This window comes from Aspergillus aculeatus, assembly GCF_001890905.1.
Source record: "Aspergillus aculeatus ATCC 16872 unplaced genomic scaffold ASPACscaffold_23, whole genome shotgun sequence".
Lineage (NCBI taxonomy): Eukaryota > Fungi > Ascomycota > Eurotiomycetes > Eurotiales > Aspergillaceae > Aspergillus > Aspergillus aculeatus.
The window spans coordinates 32,318-54,386 of record NW_017962998.1 but is presented as its reverse complement, the minus strand read 5'-3'; the positions used below and the strand labels follow the sequence as shown (position 1 = coordinate 54,386).

General features: G+C 52.1%; 7 protein-coding genes across 7 annotated transcripts; 4 read left to right on the top strand and 3 right to left on the bottom strand.

The window, feature by feature from the left end:
• The first annotated feature begins 32 nt into the window (after positions 1-32).
• On the top strand, positions 33-2,673 carry ASPACDRAFT_82291 (uncharacterized protein). Its single transcript, XM_020206067.1, has 2 exons — positions 33-724; positions 834-2,673. Exons 1-2 carry the CDS (start codon positions 514-516, stop codon positions 2,540-2,542), a joined length of 1,920 nt encoding a protein of 639 aa, XP_020051183.1. The 5' UTR covers positions 33-513; the 3' UTR covers positions 2,543-2,673.
• Positions 2,674-6,422: 3,749 nt separating this feature from the next.
• Positions 6,423-7,765, bottom strand: gldB (putative glycerol dehydrogenase (GldB)). The gene is made up of 2 exons (XM_020206066.1): positions 7,198-7,765; positions 6,423-7,130 (listed from the first exon to the last, which is right to left on the bottom strand). The coding sequence occupies exons 1-2, from the start codon at positions 7,603-7,605 to the stop codon at positions 6,561-6,563; spliced, it is 978 nt and encodes a 325-aa protein (XP_020051182.1). The 5' UTR covers positions 7,606-7,765; the 3' UTR covers positions 6,423-6,560.
• Positions 7,766-9,287: 1,522 nt separating this feature from the next.
• ASPACDRAFT_82287 (phosphatidyl synthase) lies at positions 9,288-11,357 on the top strand. Its single transcript, XM_020206065.1, has one exon. It carries the CDS (start codon positions 9,538-9,540, stop codon positions 10,948-10,950), a length of 1,413 nt encoding a protein of 470 aa, XP_020051181.1. The 5' UTR covers positions 9,288-9,537; the 3' UTR covers positions 10,951-11,357.
• A 1,791-nt stretch (positions 11,358-13,148) lies between these two features.
• Positions 13,149-14,906, bottom strand: ASPACDRAFT_55481 (uncharacterized protein; the record flags this gene model as incomplete). The annotated part of the gene is made up of 6 exons (XM_020203003.1): positions 13,149-13,688; positions 13,742-14,021; positions 14,096-14,248; positions 14,304-14,500; positions 14,563-14,720; positions 14,783-14,906. 6 exons carry the CDS (start codon positions 14,904-14,906, stop codon positions 13,149-13,151), a joined length of 1,452 nt encoding a protein of 483 aa, XP_020051180.1.
• Positions 14,907-16,245: 1,339 nt separating this feature from the next.
• ASPACDRAFT_127705 (uncharacterized protein) lies at positions 16,246-17,975 on the top strand. The gene is made up of 6 exons (XM_020197052.1): positions 16,246-16,289; positions 16,345-16,373; positions 16,442-16,848; positions 16,907-17,327; positions 17,383-17,900; positions 17,957-17,975. Exons 3-5 carry the CDS (start codon positions 16,529-16,531, stop codon positions 17,743-17,745), a joined length of 1,104 nt encoding a protein of 367 aa, XP_020051179.1. The 5' UTR covers positions 16,246-16,289; positions 16,345-16,373; positions 16,442-16,528; the 3' UTR covers positions 17,746-17,900; positions 17,957-17,975.
• Positions 17,976-18,333: 358 nt separating this feature from the next.
• On the top strand, positions 18,334-19,412 carry ASPACDRAFT_48286 (uncharacterized protein; the record flags this gene model as incomplete). Its single annotated transcript, XM_020202100.1, has 2 exons — positions 18,334-18,668; positions 18,776-19,412. The coding sequence occupies 2 exons, from the start codon at positions 18,334-18,336 to the stop codon at positions 19,410-19,412; spliced, it is 972 nt and encodes a 323-aa protein (XP_020051178.1).
• A 589-nt stretch (positions 19,413-20,001) lies between these two features.
• ASPACDRAFT_64772 (uncharacterized protein) lies at positions 20,002-21,866 on the bottom strand (the record flags this gene model as incomplete). Its single annotated transcript, XM_020204036.1, has 5 exons — positions 20,002-20,031; positions 20,216-21,046; positions 21,109-21,457; positions 21,510-21,702; positions 21,752-21,866. The coding sequence occupies 5 exons, from the start codon at positions 21,864-21,866 to the stop codon at positions 20,002-20,004; spliced, it is 1,518 nt and encodes a 505-aa protein (XP_020051177.1).
• Positions 21,867-22,069: the final 203 nt, after the last annotated feature.

The window sequence follows — 22,069 nt, the reverse complement described above, 5'->3', positions numbered from 1 at the left end:
ATATCTTCTACCCCGTTATCCATCGGCGTATCGCTCCTTCTACCCGCGCCTTGACGTCAAAACACGCCGCACATTCCAACTCGGTCCCGACCATCACGATGGAGGACTTTATCTGTCCGTCCGTCACATTCCAACCATTATGGTACGTGGAGAACTCTTATCTTCTCCGTGTCAAAATCAGCAGCCCCTTGGAGAGTTGCAATGTCGATCCAAGACAGGCCAGCACTGGCTCACTCACTCCGGCCTGGCCCCTTTCTTGCATCTCCTCCTTTCTTCTACCTTGGACCTCATCATCACTTGTGTTGAACCCCATCGCCACCAGATGTCTAACATGTGACCTTGAATAGCCCCCCACATCTTAAGCTTCCTCAGAACACCAAGTTCGGATTCACCCCGACGAAAACCCTCACCCGATCAGCTCCGCACGTTTGGGACCGCAAGCCATCCACGTCGTTTCGCGCACGCGGCCGGTCGCGCAAAGTCTGGAAGCGCTTCCGCTCCTCGTTCAACAGCATGAAAGCGCTGCAGCAGATCACCGCGGGCGAGCGGCACGCGATCGACGAGGAGCTCCAGCTCGAGATCAACAGCACGAGAAATCCGGGCCTCGTCCGCGGAGTCAAGCGGAGATGCTTCGCGCTGGACCCGGATGACCTTGCCAGCGGAAACTCACGAGGCAGGTCATTCTTGGAAACACAGTGGGAGTCTGATTCAAAAGGGCGACGACGTGAGTTACCTTCTTTTTTTGTTCTTCCTTGGGCTTGGGGGCTATATATACTTTGCCCTCTTGGCGAGTGGAAGACGTCATGTTTCACGTAAGAATTAACGATGATCAGGCAAGCTGCCACTTGTTTACAGCGAGTTTGTGGACCTTCCCGATGAACCGATGGCGACGGACAGTCTTCTTCAGCCACATGACAATATTGAGAGTACCGGCGACGAGCGAGACTCGTCCACGTCGATGCACGAGAACCTTGTTATCAGCGAGCCGGACGAATTAGCGACGGCTGACCTCCCGGAGACCCCTACGAAATTGGTGCCCGGTGCGCCCTACCCCCGCACGCTACCTGGCGATTCGGACGGTTCGTCCCCCGGTTTAGACGGGGACATGACAAACATAAAAGAACACGAGATCAGTCATGCTTCGCCATTTACTGTGTTTAGTCCGGTTGTCGGAGGGTCACATACTGATTCGCCTACTACAAATACTGCGGAGGACAGTGATGATGGTGATGCGGCGGCCACGATCAAGGAGGTTCTGCTGAGCGCGACAAAGCTGGATTCGAATCCGGAGACCCCTGCTATCGTTCCTGATATCACCGTCGAGCAGGAATCGACTATTGTACGGTCGGCTTTGCGCAGCTCGTTGGGCGGAGAAGACGCCGAGCTACTGAGTAACTTCCTCTCCAAGGCCCAGGCGAAGCGTGACGCCAAGGCTGCTGCTGCTGCCGCCGCTGAAACCGAGGCTGCTGCTGAGAGCGAAGCTACTCAGGCCGCAGAGATGGTCGCAAAGAAGGCCCCGCTGGTCGAAAAGGAGGATGAAGCCAAGAAGATGCAGGAAGCGTCACCGGTTGAGATGCCGACCCCGCCGTCGCGGCGCGCGTTGGAGGACCTCGACGCCAACTCGCCCTCGCCGCAAAAACCGCAGCAAGTATCTCCGACCAAGTCGCTCGAGAACGAGAACCAGGAGGCCGGAAGTCCGCGTCGTAGCACTCGCTCGCGTGCCCCTCCAGTACGGCCCTCCACCGTGGCGGCTGCAGTGCGCAGCACCTTCGCTCTCCGCCGTGCCAAGGGCAACGAATTTGTGTTCCTCCAGCGGACCGAGGCCCAAGAGCTCGCTCTGGCCACGAAACGCAACACGCGGTTTAATAAGGGCAGCTCCACCATGCCGAAGCAAACACTTCATGTTCTTCATATTCACAAAAGCTACACCACCCCGATCGGTGACGACAAAGCCAGTCCTGCTCCGGTGGCCCGAGAAAGTGCAAAGGCCAAGAAGCATGTGTCTTGGAACAACAACCGACTCGTGGAGTTTGAAGGTGAAGACGCCAATGCGACCGGTCACAAACATGACGTCGCTGGTGTGGGCCGTGGGGTAACACATCAGCGCAGCACGGACAAACCCTCCGATGTGAAAAGAAAGGCGGCCAGTGGCCGTACGACTCGGTCGCAGACGGGGCAGAAGACTGGTGGTGAGACGGTCCCCGACGCAGCGACTACTGCACCCGCTACTGCAACGCCGCGGGCGCGGCGCGTGCGCGGAGCGTCCGGGGCCGAAACCACGGCTGTTGCTGCTCCCACCTCTTCTCCCACCTCGTCGTCTGCATCTTCCGGCAACGATAGTCCCCTCGGTCAACGCAAGAAGTTGATTCCCAAATCCCCCAGAAAGACACTCGAGACCCCGTCCAGGGGGAGCAGTGCCACTGCCAGCATGACAAGCAGCAGCAGCAAGACATCACTCCGCAGCAGTAGCACGAAGACGAGTCTGCTCAAGATCAATGCGGGATCGACGCCGGTTGCCAGACGGATCCGCTCACGCTCGTGAGGGTCATGGCGGGGAGAGAATTTAGTGTGTGATTGTTTGATTATTTGTACATACTAGCATGGATGGCGTGGGTTTTTTTACTGGATGCATAGGATAGGCGCATGGCTGTTATCTCGCTTAGTCGGGTTCTCGAATATTACATACTGCTAATATCTTCGGTTTGAGTGCATGTGTTAAGTTTGTCTTTTCTATACTGTACAGGTGTTTCCCAATTAGAGCCTTGGGTGTATGCCTCAGGCATAAGCATTTTGCATCCCAGGTAACTTAGTCGCGTAACCTTCGCTAAGGATGCACGCTCTTATGCAGTGTGCATTTCTCAAATATGAAATGTCTGCCTCTGATTGCTAAGATGCAGAGCTTCATAAGAAAGGGGGTATCTGATCTCTTTTCATTCGCAAAACCGCACGTCTTGCCCTTCAGATGTTCGTGGGGGGGTTCCGCTTAATATAAATTGCCGTCGACATAGCAAGTACTGTGCTGATGACAGACCCGCATCAACACTGAACGGCCATCAAGAATTATTTACTTTAGGAATCCGATCCATACTTTTCAGTGGTAGCAAGGTATATCATCTGCTAGGATTCCTTTCCAACTTTACCCAAGGACTAAGTAGCAGACCGTGTTCAACTTACGCTTACACTGGTATACACAACTTATAGTTTTGTTAATTGACTTGACCTTTACATGATCTTATCACCTACCTAGCTACTATAGCATAGTACATACGGCTACTAAGACAGAGGGCGTGAGTTGGCCCTCGCTTATATCAGAGACCAAAAATAATCTTGCTCTTCATGGTTGTCTGCCTGTCTACATTGTTATCTCGTTGAATGTTGTTCGATGGGCTTGGTATAGCTTAGGAATCAAAACTGGTATATGTATTTGTAAATATGTACTACGAAGTGCCACAGGGATGAAACAACATCTAGGAACTAGGCTGGAGAGATCTCCAACCAGGGATCGTCTTCTTCTGTGTTACTTGTGGGTGTAGTAGTCCTTATATGAAACCTGCTAGGAGCAAATCATCCACTTCTCTGAGCTGAGCAGAAGAAACACCCCTATTGCCCTTTCATAAGAAACGAAGAAAGTGGGAGAAGAAGGAACGAAGGGATAAAAAGTAGAGCGCACCCAGCACGCTGGACAAAGAACTGCCTCTATAGGTCAAAGTAGGGCAGTCAGGATGTAATGGAGTTCTCTTACCATGGAGACACGCTTACTGATAAGAATGATAGCATGTATCTCATTGAATACGTACGCGACTAGACAAACGGTATCAGACTATACTTGACTAGAATGGGCCGAAGAGTAAACGGCGAATCCTCCACTCACCCTCTACCCGACCAAGCTCAACAGAGCCTCTCAGACCGATATCAGAAAGAAGAACATCCACACGCGATACACCCTGCACGATGATACAATCCCCTGCACGGCTACTGCAACCCTTTCCAGACATACAATGCATGCACTGTAGTATGTACAATTGCCTTGGTCCTGATTTGCGTTTCCAACATGAGTCAGAACCTCCGCGAAAGCTAGCGATCTACAGGCTACAGACTACAGCACACCTTAACTTTAATGAGATGTCCAACTTTTGTTTTCTTTGCAACGGTCTTGATGCGGTTTGTCAAGACCCCCGTCAAGCCACGAAGCAAGGGGGCTGGATTGTAAGGCTACGTGCATGCAGCTCTCTGCTTGAGATTTGCAAAAGAACCTGGAGAGAGAGAGAGAGAGAGAGAGAGAGAGAGAGAGAGAGAGAGATCGCTACGATATCCAAGGCGTTTGGTCAATGGGAGGGGAGTACTGTGACCCGGTAGAGTCTATTTGCCAGGTAAGGAAGCATATACTCTACTTAGGATGGGTTTTTTCGTTCGCATTGGACAATGGCCTATGACTATATCCAGCAAGATTGACATAAACATCAAGCATAGCAACGTTACGAATAAACGATAGCAGAGAAACAACCAACCCTGATAAAAGGAATTTACCGCAACTGCCGAGCAAAAAAGAAAAATACAAAATACATCTGGAGGCTCCAGCAAGACCATAATAATCGCGCAACGAAAACAGGATCTCCAGTTTTTATTTCTCTCTTTCACCTGCCCGCTCCCCTCGCTTGGAACCATCTCTGTAATGTACACGGAATGGGTATTGCAAGTAGTCGTATTAGTTCAGTTGAGACTTGGGTGCAAAACTAGTTTGATATTTTGTGATTATCATCAAGGGTACGGGAGATTAATTCTGTCTTGATTGGTAGACTAGGACTTGGTGGCCAGTAGAGAAAGAACCGGTTGCCTACAATGTGGGAACTCATCTGCAGGATGATGGTTGTTGAAATTGAGATATTGTGTCGGAACTCGGAGAACCCGGTTGGTCGGTTTCTGTTCCTTTGGTTCGTTCGATGGAGATAATGTATGGAGACTTTTGGGTTAGGAACAACACCGCCCATGTTGACCGTGTTTTTGGGTCTCCATCATCGTCCTATGAAATGGGCTATATCGATGGCTACAATCAGCGGAAAGATGACGAAACTGGACCATTTGCAGGCATCCTTCGCCATACTCCGACTTCTGGTGGGTTTGACGGTGTAGCAAGCAAACACGCAGACAACTAAATCAAAAGTGCAATAAACATTCAACACAAAGCATTAAATGGTGTACCTTGAAATTCCCCGATAGATATCCATCAAACCCCCGACGAATCAAAAGCAAAGCAACCCCCTCCTCCCCACTTGTTTACTGGATGTTCTGGAAATTTGTAGCATTAATGCCTCACAAATGCCTGCCTGCCTGCCTCACTCTACAAATTCTAATCCAAACGCCCACCTTGCCAGAAATAATTCATTCCAATCAATGTACATCTTCCACGTCGCTAATTTCCCTGCCCCCCCTTTTATGGGTTGTTCCCCTGGTTTAGGTCTAATTGGAATGCCGAACTGCAAGCCACCAAATCCCCCCCCCCCCCAAGGGAAAATTGGTAGGGTTAGGGCTGCCGCACCTGGCGCAGGGCGGCGGGGATCCACTTTTGCAGTGCCAGCAGTGCTAAGCTGAAAGCAGAGGCTCGGTGGTTGGTCACTGGTTAGGGCTTTGCCGGATTTGTCCACCGGGCCGGGAGTTCAGTTGCTTGCCCGGGATTTTCCGGTAAACTACCTGAACTCTAGGTCCGGTTCTGGGAGGTCGATGTGCTAGGCTGGGTTGGGTTTAGTGAGGGGCTCATACCCCCTCGATCGGGTGTTGACGTTGACGTTGCTGTTGCTGTTGCTTGCTGGTGCGCGGTGCTGGTGCTGTTGCGTTGCGACTTTGCTTTCCATGCTACAACAACCACTGTACATAAAAGTAAAAGAAAACTCGACAAAGGCTTGAACCACCAAGCACCACCCAAGCAAGATTTTCTTCACAACCTTACTAGTTACTACTCCGTAGTTGTACGAGTAATAATCAAATCCCGGTAAGGTACTAAGTTACTGTTACACAAGTTCGCAACCTTTTTTTTTTTGTGGTCGGTGATTGACAGTAAACCGACGTCATCCCGCAGAGGTTAGTTTTTTTTCCCCCCTTCTGCATGGAGGACTGTCCTCCGAGCTCGAGCTTTTTGGTTTGGTGTGCATGTGTCGGATGTCGCATTGCATTACTGTTCCTGTACTCCGTATGGCCGTACTCTGTGTGGACTTTAGGTTGCAACTCGTGTTCAAGGTTATTGGCGGATGGTGAGGTTTTAGTTTTCGTGGGTTCTCTTGGGGGGGCAGGGGAGGGGAGGGCAGGGGGTTAGTTGTCTTGACTAATTCGTTACAACCTTGGGAGGTTTGATGATTTGGGGGCTGTTGCGTTGTCTTGCTGGGCTGATTATGGAGACAATGGTTTACTCTGTACGGTTTACAATAATTAGATTTTGGTCCAAAAATGTTGAAGGGTCATAATTCTGTATCGTCTAGCTGATAAGAAGATTCTCTCATTCCGTCATTTTTTTTATGTCCCGCATAAATCATTAACGCTTGGTCTCTTCTTCCATTCCAGGAAAACGCTTAAGCAGACAGGTTCTTGGCCGTCTCCTCGGGCCACACGTCGTAACCGAAGGTATCCTTCATGTTGACGAAGCGGAAATGACGGCCCTTGGCGACCGCGTTGACCGCCTCGAAGTCCTCCTCGGACAGCTCGATGCTCTTGAAGTTGGACTCGATGCGGGCGGGGTTGGAGCTCTTGGGCAGGACGACGTAGCCGCGGCGGTTACCCCAGGCGATCAGCACCTGCGCCAGCGTGTTGTTGCCCTTCTGGGCGATCTCGTTCAGGGTCTTGTTCTCGCTGACGCGCTCGCCCGTCGTGGGGACCTGGTTCTGCGAGCCCAGGGGCGAGTAAGCCTCGGGCAGGATGTCGTGGTCGAAGCAGTACTTGACCAGCTCCTCGTTGGGCAGGAAGGGGTGGATCTCAATCTGGTTGACGTGAGGCTTGACCTCGGCGTACTTGAGCAGCTTCTCGAGACCCTCGATGGTCCAGTTGGAAACTCCGATCGCCTTGACCTTGCCCTCCTTGTAGATCTTCTCCATCGCCCGCCAGGTGGGCTCGGGGTTCTCAGTCAGGTCCTTGAGGATGACGTACTGGAAGGGTTGGTTAGCTGGGATGTTGTTTGTTCGCGATGCCAGGGATGAAGGGATGGGGTCGTACCTTTCCATCAGGGCCGATCTTGGGCTTCTCCTGAGTCTCCTTCTCGGCGGCAATGGGCCAGTGAACCAGGAACAGGTCAATGTAGTCGAGCTGGAGCTTCTCCAGGGAGTTGTTGACCGACCACTCGACATCCTCGGGGCGGTGCAGGTGGTTCCAGACCTTGGTGCAGATGAAGATGTCCTCGCGCTTGACGGAGGGGTTCTTCTTGAGGAAGTCCTTGACCGCCTGGCCAACCTCGTCCTCGTTCAGGTAGAACCAGGCGCAGTCGAGGTGACGGTAGCCGATGTTGAGGGCGGCAGTGACGGCGTCGTAGGTCTCACCCTTGGATCCCTCGCTGGCGAAGGTACCGAAACCCACGGCGGGGATCTTGACGCCGTTGCTGAGAGTGAAAGTTTTGCCGGAAGACATGATGATGGTTTGTGGTGGATGTGGGGGGGTTGGTGTTATTGGGAGGAAAGTTAATGGGAGGGAAAGGAAGAAGAACCGGCTTCAGTTGGGGGTTGTGGGAGAAAGGTACAAATAATGGTGGTGTTCTGTGGTGAGTAGAACAGGAAGGATGGAAGTGGGGGAGGGCGTTTAAAGAGGGGTTGTGGTAGTGGTGGTAGTGGTGGTGATGGATGATGCTGCGAGGCGTGGTTGTCACCTCGCAATTGGCTCTCAACTATGACATTAACCTTTTTTCTGAGCTGTTCTACTGAGTCCAGATGAGTTCTACATTGTTCGATGGAGATTTCTGAAGATTCTAGCATTGAGGATCGAGGGCAATGGCATTGTGAGCTCATAGCAGTAGATTCATAGCAAGCTTAGATGGGTAGTATGAGTAGGTAGGTAGCTCCTCCACCGAAGCTCTTCCTATCTTCTCTAGTTTCCCGGAGCGAGCTTCAACCGGCAACATGACGGCATTGCAGGAAAACCCGTCATGAAACCCTCGGGCTCCCCATCTCTTCCTCCTCTTCCTCGTCTTCCTCCTGCCCCCCCTCCTCCCCACTGTGTATTTTCAGGCCAATCCCAAACCAAAAACCCATGACATCACCGGCTCACAATTGAGAGCGAAACGGCGCGAGCGTTTTAAGACCCGCTACTGCCCGCTCGATCGTCATCGGCTCCACCGATCTCAGACTCACCCATGGCTGAAGGTATTGACCTTGACCCAATTTTCCCCAATCCAAGACACCTGCTGGGTCCGTTCTACCCCCTCCTGTCCACTGGCCATGCATTGTGGCTTCATGCCGGTCGGAAAAGAGGATCCTCTGCCCCCCCTTTTTGCTGAACTAGTCTAAGGCATCTAGGGGGTTCGTCCTGCAGTGGAAATTAGTTATTGGCGGTGATGCCACAGGATAGCCCTGTTCCGCCCCGCCCGTCGAAGGTGGTGTGGTGGTGGTGGTGGTAGTGGTGGTTGTGGTGGTGATGGCAATGATGGTCAGTGATAGCCTTAAAAGAACTGCAGACTTGTTGCAGACTTGCAGATGTGTCGGTGATGAGGGTGGAGCAAAATCCCTCATTCTGATACCGTATCGTACCTCCTTTTACGACTCGGTACTTCTGATTTCTTGCCTGTCAGGGGGGATGACACGCTGGGCGGTATGGTACCGAACAGGGTCCGGGTGGTATTTGGGTGGAAAGATTACCATGGATCTTTCCAAGACTCCACTGCTGTGTTCACCAATGGTCGATTCCCTATCGACTCCGCTGGCCCCGCTCCTCCCTATCACCACTAATCACCATTCATGTGGGAGTGATGACGATAATTCCTAGGGATGATGATACGCCCCGGTGGAGCCCGGATTGTGGATTCGAGCAACTGCGGATGGCGGATGGAGGGCAGTAAACCCGCAGTAGCAGCAGCAGCAGCAACAGCAGCCACATGCACCCATCACCACCACCACCACCATCGACTCCACTATCATTCCTCCTACGTATCGGCTGCAGTACGCCGTACCATCCCAGCAGTAACACCTTCAGTAATGTGTTGAACCATCCATCAGAACCATCCCCCCATTTCTAGTTCAATGATCGCTCTTCAAAGCTTGTTATATATGATCCCAGCTCTGCCCTCCTCTTTTTCATCTCTCCTTCCGTCATCCTTCTATCCTTCTCATCTTCTTCTTCCATCACTACCACTTCCTTCCAGGTGAAGAGCTCTTCGGTTCATTCCCTGGTTTTCATCTTATAATAGGAGTGATATCATCTCCCCCGTCTCTTATCATCATTCCATCACCTCTCCGGTGTACGCTTTAAACTCTCTCTCTCCCTCCTCAGTCTCCCCGGTGGTGCTCTGCTCTTCAACCTCGAAACTCAACTCCTCCGCCTCTAAACCAGTCAAAAAACTCATCCATCATTATGCCTCGCATCGAAGACGCTGAAGGGGTTGACCCTACTGCTCCTGCCCCTACCCACCGCGAGTCTCGCGGTTCCCTCCCCATTCCCGGTGATCTCTCCGGCAACACCGTCGAGGTCCCCGCTACCCGCAGCTCCATCAGTGATGCTGCTCAGTTCATGCACAACCTGAGCTTTGCTCCCTCTTCCCGGGACCGTCGTGCCTCTCGCAACTCCTTCGGCACCTCCCTTCCTATCCCCAGATCTCCCCGTGTCTCGCGGTTGTCCTCCGTTGTCACGAGAGATGTCTCCCGGGATATCCTGGCCTCCCAGGTCCAGGACATGTCCAAGGAGAAGGTCGCCGCCGCCAAGAACATGGCCTTCGCCTTCGACATTGACGGTGTCTTGGCTCACGGTAACCACGCCATCCCCCAGGCCAAGGAGGCCCTCAAGATGCTGAACGGCGACAACGAGCTGGGCATCAAGATTCCCTACATCCTCCTGACCAACGGTGGTGGTAAGACCGAGGAGGCGCGCTGCGCGCAGCTCACCGAGGTCCTCGACTGCCCCATCTCCACCGACCAGTTCATCCAGTCCCACACCCCAATGCAGGCATTGGCTGAGTACTACGAGACTGTCCTGGTTCTCGGTGGTGAGGGTCAGAAGATCCGTGAGGTCGCCGAGAACTACGGCTTCAAGAACGTCATCCACCCCAAGGATATCCAGGCCTGGGACCCCACCGTCTCTCCCTGGAGCACCCTTTCCGAGGAGGAGAAGGCCGAGGCCAAGCCCCGCGACTTCTCCCAGGTCAAGTTCGACGCTATCCTGGTCTTTGCCGACTCTCGCGACTACCAGACCGACATGCAGCTCATCATGGATCTCTTGTTGGCCGAGGATGGAAAGCTCCTGACCCGCGCCAAGGACCCTGTCGCTTCCCGCATCCCCATCTACTTCTCGCAGGGTGACTTGCTCATGCCCACCGACCACAAGGGTCCCCCCCGTCTCACCCAGGGTCTTTTCCGTATCTCCATCGAGGCCCAGTACAAGGCTCTCACTGGTGTCGACCTCGAGCGTGTTGTCTACGGTAAGCCCGAGCGCGCCACCTACACCTACGCCGATGAGGTTCTCAAGTCGTGGATGGAGGAGATCCACAACGAGAACAAGCTGCCCGAGAACATCTACATGGTCGGTGACAACCCGGCCTCCGACATCTGCGGTGGTAACATGCACGGCTGGAACACCTGTTTGGTCCGCACCGGTGTCTTCCAGGGCGGTGACAACGACGACAACAACCCGGCCAACTTCGGTGTCTTCCCCAACGTGCTCGAGGCTGTCAAGGCCGCCGTCCGCAAGGAATTGGGCCAGGAGTTCAAGTTCAAGTGGAACCCCAAGGTCAACCCTATCCTCCACAGCGAGAACGCCTCCGCTGTTGAGTAAACGGGACGCCTACCAATCAAAAATAAGGAACCTGGCATCTGGGCTGGGTTCTTTCTTTATCTTCTCATTCCCCATTTTCTCATACATCATGTTCGATTGATCAAGTACATTGATGTTAGACATTTTTTCATCTTTCCCCCACACCACCTACCACCATATTGTCACGGCTTTACGGGTTTGGACTACTGATATCCATCGTTGTCGCTTGTCTTGGGCAGTTAAAGAACCAGAAAGCAGACCGATTCTTTGTCTCGAGTGATTTTTATGTCATGTTATTATTTAGATTGCGATTGATTTTTCTCATATGATGAAGATGCAATATGCAAGGCATGCATCAATGAACGGTATCTTTTTTTTTTCTCTTTAATAACTCCATGTCACTTTAACTCCCTACTATTGGGTAATTGGGATACCTAGAGTTTCTTAGACTTTTTTTTCTTCTTTAGAAAATATCTTCAACAAAGAAAGTCATGACGTGATGCACAGCACTGTACAACCGGGAGCGGTCAGTGTCACACTCACACATACACAGACCGCCCGTTCCGCCCGTTGCATAAAGTTTCTTTTCCCCATTCCGTCAGTTGAACCCCATGCCCACGAGGAGAATTCCCGTCACTTCAACCCAACAGGACGGAGCGTCGCAGCCCAGAAACTCAATTCCGGGGCCATGAATCAAGTATCCATTTGACTTGAATCATCACCTCAGTATTTGTGCTTTGCAGTAACTGTTTTGGTTGCAGCCTAACAATTACGAACGTCTGTTTCGTTCGTTATACTGATTACGATTGTACGATACGATAGATTAACCGTAGTGTAGTGTGTTGGTATGGCACTTGCAGTGCTAGGCAACCTTCAGCGGATCTCCTGCCGACCCGACTGATTGACTTGGCTTCCCAATCCGGTGGTGGTCCACGGTGGCATGGCACATTCCCCGAGCGAGTCCCGAAGCGAAAGAGGGGTGGGTGGTGAATCGTCGAGTCGGGGATATGCGGGCTTGGGTTTTGGGGTCCGCCGAGAATATCCAGCGTGCTGATGTTTCGGGTCGGGTTTGTTCTCGATGCCGGATGGACAATTTCCTTAAGTGATATGGTAGATAACTAGAGGTTTCTTCCAACACTTTCAGGTTAATCTGCTCGGCTACGGTGCGATGTTAACTTGCCGCGCGGGAAAAGATTACACTCATGTGCTGGAGTTCCGGTGGGGCTTGTATCTGTTATTGGAGGGTGGTAATAAGTAATTTGATTACGATGAGTGGCGGGTATCGGTTCCTTAGCGATGTCTCGTGTAGTTAATCTTCCGTCTGGTTTGTTGCTCTGTGATGGATTGAGGCTCAGGCAAATCGTGGCATGAGTGATGATCATGAGCCTAACTGACTAGTTAATGCAGGGGATGACTAATTATGCTCGGTTCATAGTCCCCCCGGGGGAATCTGGTTATGCCTGATTTGGGAGATTCGAAGGCGACCCGTGACCCGTACTTACTTCGGCTCCGGTTGCAGCGATCCAACTGACTCGGGAGTTTGAAGATTTGACGATGGTTTTTGCTACATGATCTCGTTCCTGCTTCAGATCTTACTGCTGATGGGTACGATTCAGAAGTCGGCTGTCGGTAAAGCATATACTGCACTGGACGTGCTGTACACTGATCGCGTATTTGACAGTTGGATGGAAAGAGCACAGCTGATACTCATAAGCACCCGGGACAAGCTGCGCGCACCTTTGTCGATCTTTTGATTTGGATGCTCTGTGCTTCAGAGAAAACTCTGCTGTTCCTAGCCTTCTGCTGGGCTCGAGAGAGATGTCCTCAGCTACTAGGAAGCAAGCCTTTCGGCGATAATGCATGCACACCTCCGACTTCATGCGGGCCGACACCCGCCGGTGCTCGGATAACCGCTTGTCACTTGGGGTCGAGTCGCCTATAACTATAACTAAGATAAGGCGGAGAAGCCATCGACCAAACTCCACTGATGCGGATCGATGTTATGATAGGACGATCATTCGAAGTGAGTCCGCCTTTGGCGCAGGGTCTAGTGTGTTCGATTCCACATGAAATGAAGAGAGCGCGTGCTCATTACACAATGAAGGCAGATAAGAGGCAGCATTCGTATGTTATCACTTCTTGGGATACTTCACAAAAAAAAAGGAATTCATAATACTCATGGCAAAGGGATTCACTTTTCCCCAGTTTCATCTCGCTATCTACCAGATATACCGATAGCGCTGTTGACCATCCCGCTCCTCCGCCTCCTTGGCCCTTTCATTGAGGAGATGGAGGTAGACGGCCAACAACGACGTCAACACAATCCCCGCCGCGGCAAAGGACGAGAGCGTGATCCCACCAGACCGATACTGAGGCCCGTCGGAGCTGGGGAAGAAGTAGGAGCCGTAGATGTTGGACGAGTTGCCGAACAAGTTCACCAGCGCATACACGATGGCGCGCTTGGTCCGCGTGCGGGGGATCGTACTCGCGATCCACGCCTGCACGACGTTGAACGCCGAGAACGACCCGGCGCACATCAGGAACATCCCGACGTACCGCACCGCCATGGCGCGCGACGAGATGACCATGATGTTGCCCACGATGTCCACGCACAGGGGCCAGATGATCAGGATCGCGCGGTGGTTGGTGTGGTTCGCGATCAACGAGTTTCCCAGCGCTGTGAAGAACCCGAAGACGTACACGGGGGCCGTGATGAGGAGGGTGATTGTGCTGTTGAACCCGAGGGTTTTGACGATGGTCTGTAGCAATCCGTTAGAGTCTGATAATTTTGGGGAGTTGGACCTTGGCGTACGGGGAAGAAGTAAGTCCAGCTTTGGGAGGTGAGTTGGCAGATTTGGATGGAGATCAGCATCCATGCCTTCGGGTCGGTGAGTGCATCTCTCAAGCCCTCCTTGACGGACCCGTTCTCATCGACCTCATCGTTGGCCGCGCGCGCCAGGCGCCATTCGGCGAACCGCTGCTCCTGCTCGTTCAGCCACTTGCGCTGTCCCGAGCGCGGGAAGTCGGGCAGAAGCACCACCGCCAGTAGACCTGCTACCATCGTGCCGGCGCCTTCGATGATGAAGAGCCATCTATTTTGCTTTGATCAGTATCGTCGTATGACAGATCCTCGCTTCGTCTTAGAGGCAAGCGGACAATCACTCACCTCCAGCCAGCGAGACCGCCTTTTCCATTCAGCCCATCCATGATACCCGCGGCAAGCAGGCCGCCAAACCCGTTGGCCACCGTGTTTCCGCAATACACCAAAGCCACCCGCACGGCGATTTCCGACGGCTTGTACCAGGAACTAATCAGAAGTCTATACAGAGGGGTCAGCCACACTACAGCAAATTTGTCATGGACAGGATACCTACAATGCTCCGGCGAAGAAAGGCGATTCGGCGAACCCGAGAAAGACTCGCACACACATGATCCCGGCAAAGCTCTTGGTGGCGGCTGTGCAGAGCGAGATGCCGCCCCAGATGAAAATGGCCGTCGGAATGTACCGCGAGGGCTGCAGGCGGGTGAGGAGAATGTTACTCGGGACCTGACCCAGCAGATACCCGACGAACTATGGCGAGCATTTCGTGAGCATACTAATATGCCATGTGGACACATTCAAGTGCGACTTACCATGATGGCCACTGCTGTCTGATACTGGGTATCCGACAGATGGAGGTCCTCCTGCATTCCCCCGAGACGAGCATTGGCAATGTTCGACCGATCGAGGATGTTGAAGATGAATAAAAGGAATAGCGATGAGACCAGGTGGAGATCGATCTTTCGAACCACTGTGCGGGTATTAGCTTGTCCAGCCTCCAGCATGAGAAGGAAGTCAATGGGGCAATCGCACATTTCTTCTCTAATGCCTGAGTCTCTTCGTCCGATAGTCCTTCGAAGGACTCCGAGACCCGGTCATCGTACGGTTTTGTGGTCGATTCTACATGGAATGATGATGCTTTGTCGACATCCGCCATGTTGCTGGTTCAGGAAGGCACGGAAGTTCTTGACTCCACAAACCAAGTGGAATGACTGGGAATGCAAAGAATTATGCGAGAGAAATGGACACAAGTAGTAGGGGTCAATTGATGAAGGGAATATATACACAGAAAGAAATGCCGGCCTTGGTCACAGCAGAAGGGCATCTACACAGAATCGTTTCACTGGACTAGGGCTTATATACCTTGTCTGGGGTAGTATAGGGACACATTTACCCCGGTTCTGATGAGTCCCGCATCAGACAACAAACCGGGGAAATGCGGGACTCGCAACTCGTCTAGCGGCGCATGCGTGGGGGAACCCCAGACGCGAGGCATTGGCATCTGGGGTTTGTCCATCTCCGCTCTCCGCTGGTCATCATTCAATACGAAAGTTTAAATCTAGTGGAGTTCATCCTTAGTTCGGCGGATATGTCACTGCCAACAAGTTTTGAGACTGCGCAATGTATTGCACCCCATATGAGCAAGAAGATATGCTTAGACCCAAGTCAATGGCACACGTATCACACCCCATGTGTGATGGACATCATCTATCTGAATGCCATCATATCTGCCGATCTGAGCTAGAGAGTCCTGTCATGAGCGCACAGAGGCAAGGTCGGCACCGAAGACCGGATCAGATATGGCCCCGCCCACTTCCCCCTCCATCTCCGCACATTTTCCGCGGAGTTTCCGACACGTATCCGGCGCGTCGGGTTCTTCTCCAAGCGGGAATGCTCCCCGAGTTTGAAAGCTCGGATCAGGTTAGACTTCAGGCTAAGCTTGCGGAGCTGACAGGCCTTCCAAGTACCACGGATTTTCTCCAATGCACCACACTACGCTTCGACCCGTCAGTAGTCGCTCAAGTGACTCCATTTCCGCATGGGCGTGAGCTTCGACCGTAGCCCCACGGGGAGCTTGCCCCATGGGGGAGAGTGACGGTAGGATCCGTGCGTCATATCCAAGAGCAGCACTTGGGTTGCTTGGAGTCTCAAGCGTCCTATGCTCTAGTCAGTCTGGTCGATGGGGTTGTACTATACGCAGGAATCTTACCAACTGCCCTTTTCTTTTCAATCTGCCACTCAAACTGACGCTGAAAATAGTCGGGCACCATGTCCAAGAGCCTTGCAGACCATGTCGAGGATATTGCCAATCCATCTACCCAGAAGGACAAACTGGATGTATCAAAAGAGCATCGAGGCCCCGACTCCATCGACCCAGTAGCACGGGGGAGGGTGGTGCGGAAGATCGATTGCTTCGTGATTCCCTTCATTTGCATCACTTACCTGATCACGTACATAGACAAGGCCATGCTGGGATACGCAGCTGTCTTCGGGTTGAAAGAAGATCTGCACCTGAAGGGAGATGAGTATAGCTGGCTAGGTGAAGTTGATCTCCTCTTCAGCCACTTCATCCATACTGACTTGAAACATGATAGCAAGTATGTTCTATTTCGGATACTTAGCGGTATATAAATCATCTCAAGTTTCTGCCTAGGCATATGGCTGGGTTGCTGACATGATGCAAACCTACAGTTCGAATATCCATCGAGTCTGGTGATGCAGAAGCTTTCAGTGCCGAAATGGCTCGCAGCGAATATGATCATTTGGGGTGGGATTACAATGGCTCTCGCAGCATGCCATGGGTTCCAGAGCTTTTTGGCCCTGCGGTTCCTGCTAGGAGGCTTGGAATCGTGCTCCACTCCGGCCTACCTTCTGATCACAGCTACTTGGTATACGATCGAAGAGCAACCCATTAGGATCGGGTGGTGGTCGACCTTTCTGGGCGTTGCCAATTCCTTTGGTGGTCTGTTAGCGTTCCTGATTGGGCATATCCACGGTTCTCTCGCGTCCTGGCAGTACCAGTTTATCATTCTTGGCGCAGTCTCGGTGGGATGGGGAGCCTTCATGATGTTCACGCTGGCAGACGGGCCGTATAATGCGTGAGTCTGTTTTGCACCGATGCACGGGTTTTCTTCACGCTCACCCGTCTCTCCTTAGTTCGTGGCTGAGCGAAGAAGAAAGGGAGGTTGTCGTCAGGCGCCTTGGTCCCGCCCATTCGGGGGAGCCTGTGCACGAGATCAAGCGGTATCAGATCTGGGAAGCACTGACTGACCCCAAGACATGGCTGTTCTTTCTCTGCGGTGTGTGCACCCAGGTCGTGAACGGGGCCGCCAGCAACTTCGGTAGCCTGATCATCGAGGGATTCGGGTACTCGAACCTCGTGACCACCCTCTTTCAGATCCCGTACGGGATGGTCATTCTCGTCTCCAACGTCTCCGCGATGTACCTGCAGCGCTGGCTGCCCGGCCAGAAACGCTGCCTCGTGGCTTGTCTCTACGTGTGTCCGGCCGTGGCAGGGGCTGTGGGACTGCATACGATATCCAGGACGCACTTCATGGCGTTGCTGGTGTGTTATTGGGTGAGCTATTGTACTGTCATTCCATACCGCCAGAAAAATGCTAAATGCTATCTAGTTGACGAGTACATACACCGCCTCGTTCGCGATGATCATGTCGCTCATCACGGCCAACACGGCGGGCGCAACGAAGCGGTCGACAGTCAACGCCGTTTTTTTTATCGCGTACTGCGTGGGCAACATTGTGGGTCCGTTTAGCTTCAAGGGTACTGAGGCACCGGCGTATACGTCGGGCATTGTGACGATGCTGGTGGCGTACTGTGTGGAGATTGTCCTCCTACTTGTCTTTGCGGCTTACATGGCGTGGCTCAACAAGCGTAGGGATGCGGTCGTGGCTGCTGAGGGAGTGCGGTTGGATAATGCTGCGGAGCAGGTTGATTCAACGGATAAGGAGAATGTGTACTTTCGGTACTCTTATTAGCTGTAGGGTCAGATTGTTCTTATGGGCTTAGGAGAATGGTCATGTCTCGTTTGAGTGGGGTATTTCTATTGGGTTGGAGGAGCGTGCGTATGATTGAACTGTCATGATATGCTTCTGTCGGTCGAAATAGGCCGAACACGACAACACCTGTTTTCCTAGAAGAGACTACGATGTCAATGTCAATGCTTGTTCTGATCTCAAAGCTACCTACCGTAATTGCTATAGTGGAGTGGCAAACCCAAGTCCTTGCCCAGTGGAAACCGAACTGAGTATGAAAGCGAAGGCTGGCTGCTGTACCTTGGAAAATGAAAGCGGGGAGGAGTGGGGGAGAAGCAGAGAGTGGGATGGATCGCTCTCGCCGCGTTCCATGAATTCCGCTGCGCGCTTTTCCGTCGCAATTAGGGCTGCGGGGGCGGAAATCCGACCGTGGACCGCCGCCCACTTACTCTTTGCGGTTGCGGAGTGAGTATACCTAGTACAGTACCTCTGTGAACTCGAAGCTCCAGCCAAAAAGTTATATTGCAAGACATCCTTCCCCACGTCAATTCCATCTCCAACAAGCATTTTTCCTCTCCCCAACCAGTCACCATGTCCCTTCCCACGCACTTCACCCTGAACACGGGGGCCGCCATCCCCGCCGTCGGCTTCGGCACCTGGCAAGCCAAGCCCCTGGAAGTCGAGCACGCCGTCGAAATCGCCCTGCGCCAGGGCTACCGCCACATCGACTGCGCCGCCATCTACCGCAACGAGACGGAAGTTGGCGCCGGTATCCGCAAGGCCGGCGTGCCGCGCGACCAGATTTTCATCACCGGCAAACTGTGGAACACCAAGCACTCGCCCGAGGACGTCGAGCCCGCGCTCGACAAGACCCTGCAGGACTTGGGCGTCGAGTATCTGGATCTGTATCTGATGCATTGGCCTGTGTATGTCCCCCGGCCTCAACCCCTCACCTCCTCCTCACTCCCCCCCCCCCCTCCCGCAATCAGCAGCCCACACACTAACAAATCGATATAATGGGCGGGGAGTATAGGGCCTTCAAACCCAGCACAAAATGGTTCCCCCTCAATGAATCCGGCGTGTTCGAACTCGCCCCCACCGACCCGGTAACCACCTACAAAGCGATGGAGAAGCTCCTCGCCACAGGCAAGGTCCGCGCGATCGGCGTGTCCAACTTCACGGCGGCGCGGCTCGACGACCTATTGGGCAAGGTGGAGGTCGTACCCGCCGTGAACCAGATCGAGGCGCACCCGTACCTCCAGCAGCCTGAGCTGTTGCAATACTGCCAGAGTAAAGGGATCCTGGTGGAGGCGTACTCGCCGCTGGGCAATAACCAGAGTGGGGAGCCCCGCGCCGTCGACGATGCGGTCGTGCAGGAACTGGCGGGGCAGGTCGGGTTGGATGCCGGGCCGGTGTTGCTGAGCTGGGGCGTGCAGCGCGGGACGGTCGTGTTGTCGAAGAGTGTCACCCCTGCTAGGATTCGGGCGAATATTCAAGTTCAAAGGTTGGGGGAGGAGGTGATGCGGAGACTGGATGCGCTCGAAAAAGGGAAAAGGTTTAATTTCCCGGCTAGGTGGGGCAGTGATATCTTTGGGGAGGTTGGGGAGGATGCGGTGCGTCGGGCCGCGGTGGAGGCTGCGGAGGAGAATTTGGTGAAGTTTAATGTTTGATTTTGGGGTGGGTTTATGGTTGGGTTAAGGAGGGGGTTTGGTCTTGGTTCGTGCTTGATAGACTTTGTTTTGATGGATGAGTGTACTTTCATATAGTGCCTTGTATAATCGTCCTGCCCACCCAAACTCTTCAAAATTGTTTCCAAACCCTAGGCCAATCTCTAGTACGGATGCAATTAGCATGCAAATAACGCCTCTTGGCAAGCTCTGTCACGTCTTCTACTTTATGCCAATATTACAGCTTCATATTACAGTACCCCAAAACAATGAATACAGGGTTTAAAAAGCTTTTGGTTGTACACAAGTGAAACAGCCGAGGGACGTGCTGGTATTCTTCTCATATCTTGTCAACGAAAGCTACTCCTGTCTCACAATGCTGGCCTTGGTGATAGAAAATCCACGCCCTGCTTGTTATTTTCCTAAACCTATCAGCTGGGTTTGCTTGATTTCATATCATCAAATTGAGCCAAACACTGCAGCCGCATATAGCCATGCTGTCTACTATTCCCCGCGAGATACATCATAACGAGCCACCGTGCATACAAGGCAAACGGGCATATAGCAAGGGCTCGGTAGGTGATATATTTAATTAGAAGTCAACAATGGATGCTATGTCGAACTATGCACGATTTACGGAAATCAAGTTATATTAAGAAGCAACTTTAAGTGACTACAGAATCATGAAAGAAAAGACACAAGGTCACCTAGGCGCCGATACATTTGCCGAACTTCTGCGTACTAAATCCCGCCACCGTTAGGACCCAAAATTATATTCGATAAAAAAATAAAACTAGGGTACTAACCGTGGCCGCAGCGGTAAAGACTCCCACCTGATCTGCATGATCTATAGCTTCCGTCACACCAAGATGCCAGTACACCCCCCGATTGCTGGCAAGAGCAAGGGTATTGAAATTGGTACTGTCCTTGATTTCATTTTCCTTAGGACCGCGCATTGATGCAGTATCAACAACACCATCATTCTCCTCAGAAAGGCCAAAGGGGGCGTTAACTCCGCTCATTCCAAGAGAGAATACAGCCAGGATGGGGAGCATGTCGTCACGAGGGATTCGTCGTCCTGGTCTCGGGATCCTGAACTGGTAGCCCAACCTACCAGTGTGGTAGTTGAAAGTATCCACGGCCCATCTTGCGATTTCAACATCACTAGGGCTTCCGGGAATGGATGTAAAAATCTTATAGGCCCCAGTGGCTAATAATGAGGTGCCCCTCGCTACTATATTCCCTGGCCCTGGATATAGGAAACCACCCAAAGTGAAGATTGGATTCGTTGGGAAATCCACCAGAAAACCGGGGCTTAGATTTAGTTTGGGAAAGGGCCTCGTAGCATCAAAGGACATCGTGAAGTAATAGGTTTTCTCAGACACTCGTGGATCGAAATCCTGGTTCAGCCTGGTAATTCCGTCAATTCCATTATCTCTGATTCCATTATGGTTCGAATTCCACCAGGTGAAAATAGCAGGCTGTAGTCGATTATGCATAGCCAGGAAGCTCTCCCCTGGGTTGGGTGTAAACCCCCATTGACCTAGTTGGAGATCGACGAATCGAGTTGGGTTGAGCGATGCAGATACCACAAGTCGGGATATTACCTCGTCAACTCGGACATCGCGAAGAATTTGCTAGGAAAGGACGTCAGAAATATTGATATTCAATGTTCTTGGACTCGCGAATGGGTACTAACATCAAAGACAACACTAGTGATGGTTGTACCTAGGTAAGGAGTGCCTAGGGTTACTACGGATTTGATCAATTCCTGTTGATTTCCAGAGGCAAAGTAAGATGGATGCCGTCGCGCGTGGCGGCCTGATAACAGCTCTATAAGCAGGCGAACAGTATTTCCACCCTGTGAGTGGCAGATCATATGAACTGGATTGCTGTCGTTCCATTGCCAGTCAGGGTCAATTTCTCCCAGGACAACCGCTTGCTTTGTTGACCGCGAAATTCCGGGAGGAAGATTGATATATTTCCCGTAGTCAACCTGAATATTAGTTGCCGGAAATCCTCCCCGTGTATCAAACCCAGTTCGAGGGCTGTAAAGAGTGAATCATTGCTGTATCATAGAAGCAGTATTGAGAAACATACCCTGCTCGTTGGATTGCATGGAGTTGACAGTAAAACTCACAAGCCCTTTCCCAATTGCTTGATATAGGCCCTATACGGGGTAGAATTATTGGAATGCGAGTATGTATCTGTAGTTCCGACGCAAGATCCTCGAATCCACCCCAGTAATTGATTGAACCGAAGAGAGGTTCGCCAAAGCCTGTGAACCCGGGGACTATTGGAATTGTCAGCCACAGTGCAATAAGAGGTAAATATTGGATTACCGAGAACGATCGGGTATGTATTTTTCTGAAGGCCAGCAGTACTCTCAAGGGTTGTGACCAGATCGTTGAGCTTTCGAACCCCCGAACTGGCAAGCTGACTCGGAGATTGCGCCATTTCTATATAGTCTCGACAGCAGTACCTCTGGATAACTTGAAACGAGCATAATATCTTGCTGGGTAGTAAGATTCTGAATGGGGTTGTTATGCCTTCTGGGTTCCTGGCAACATTATATAATATAATACCAGCTCTTGGTCAAATTGCCACCATATATCGTCATGAACTCATTGGTAATGTAACCGTGAACCCATACCTTGGCA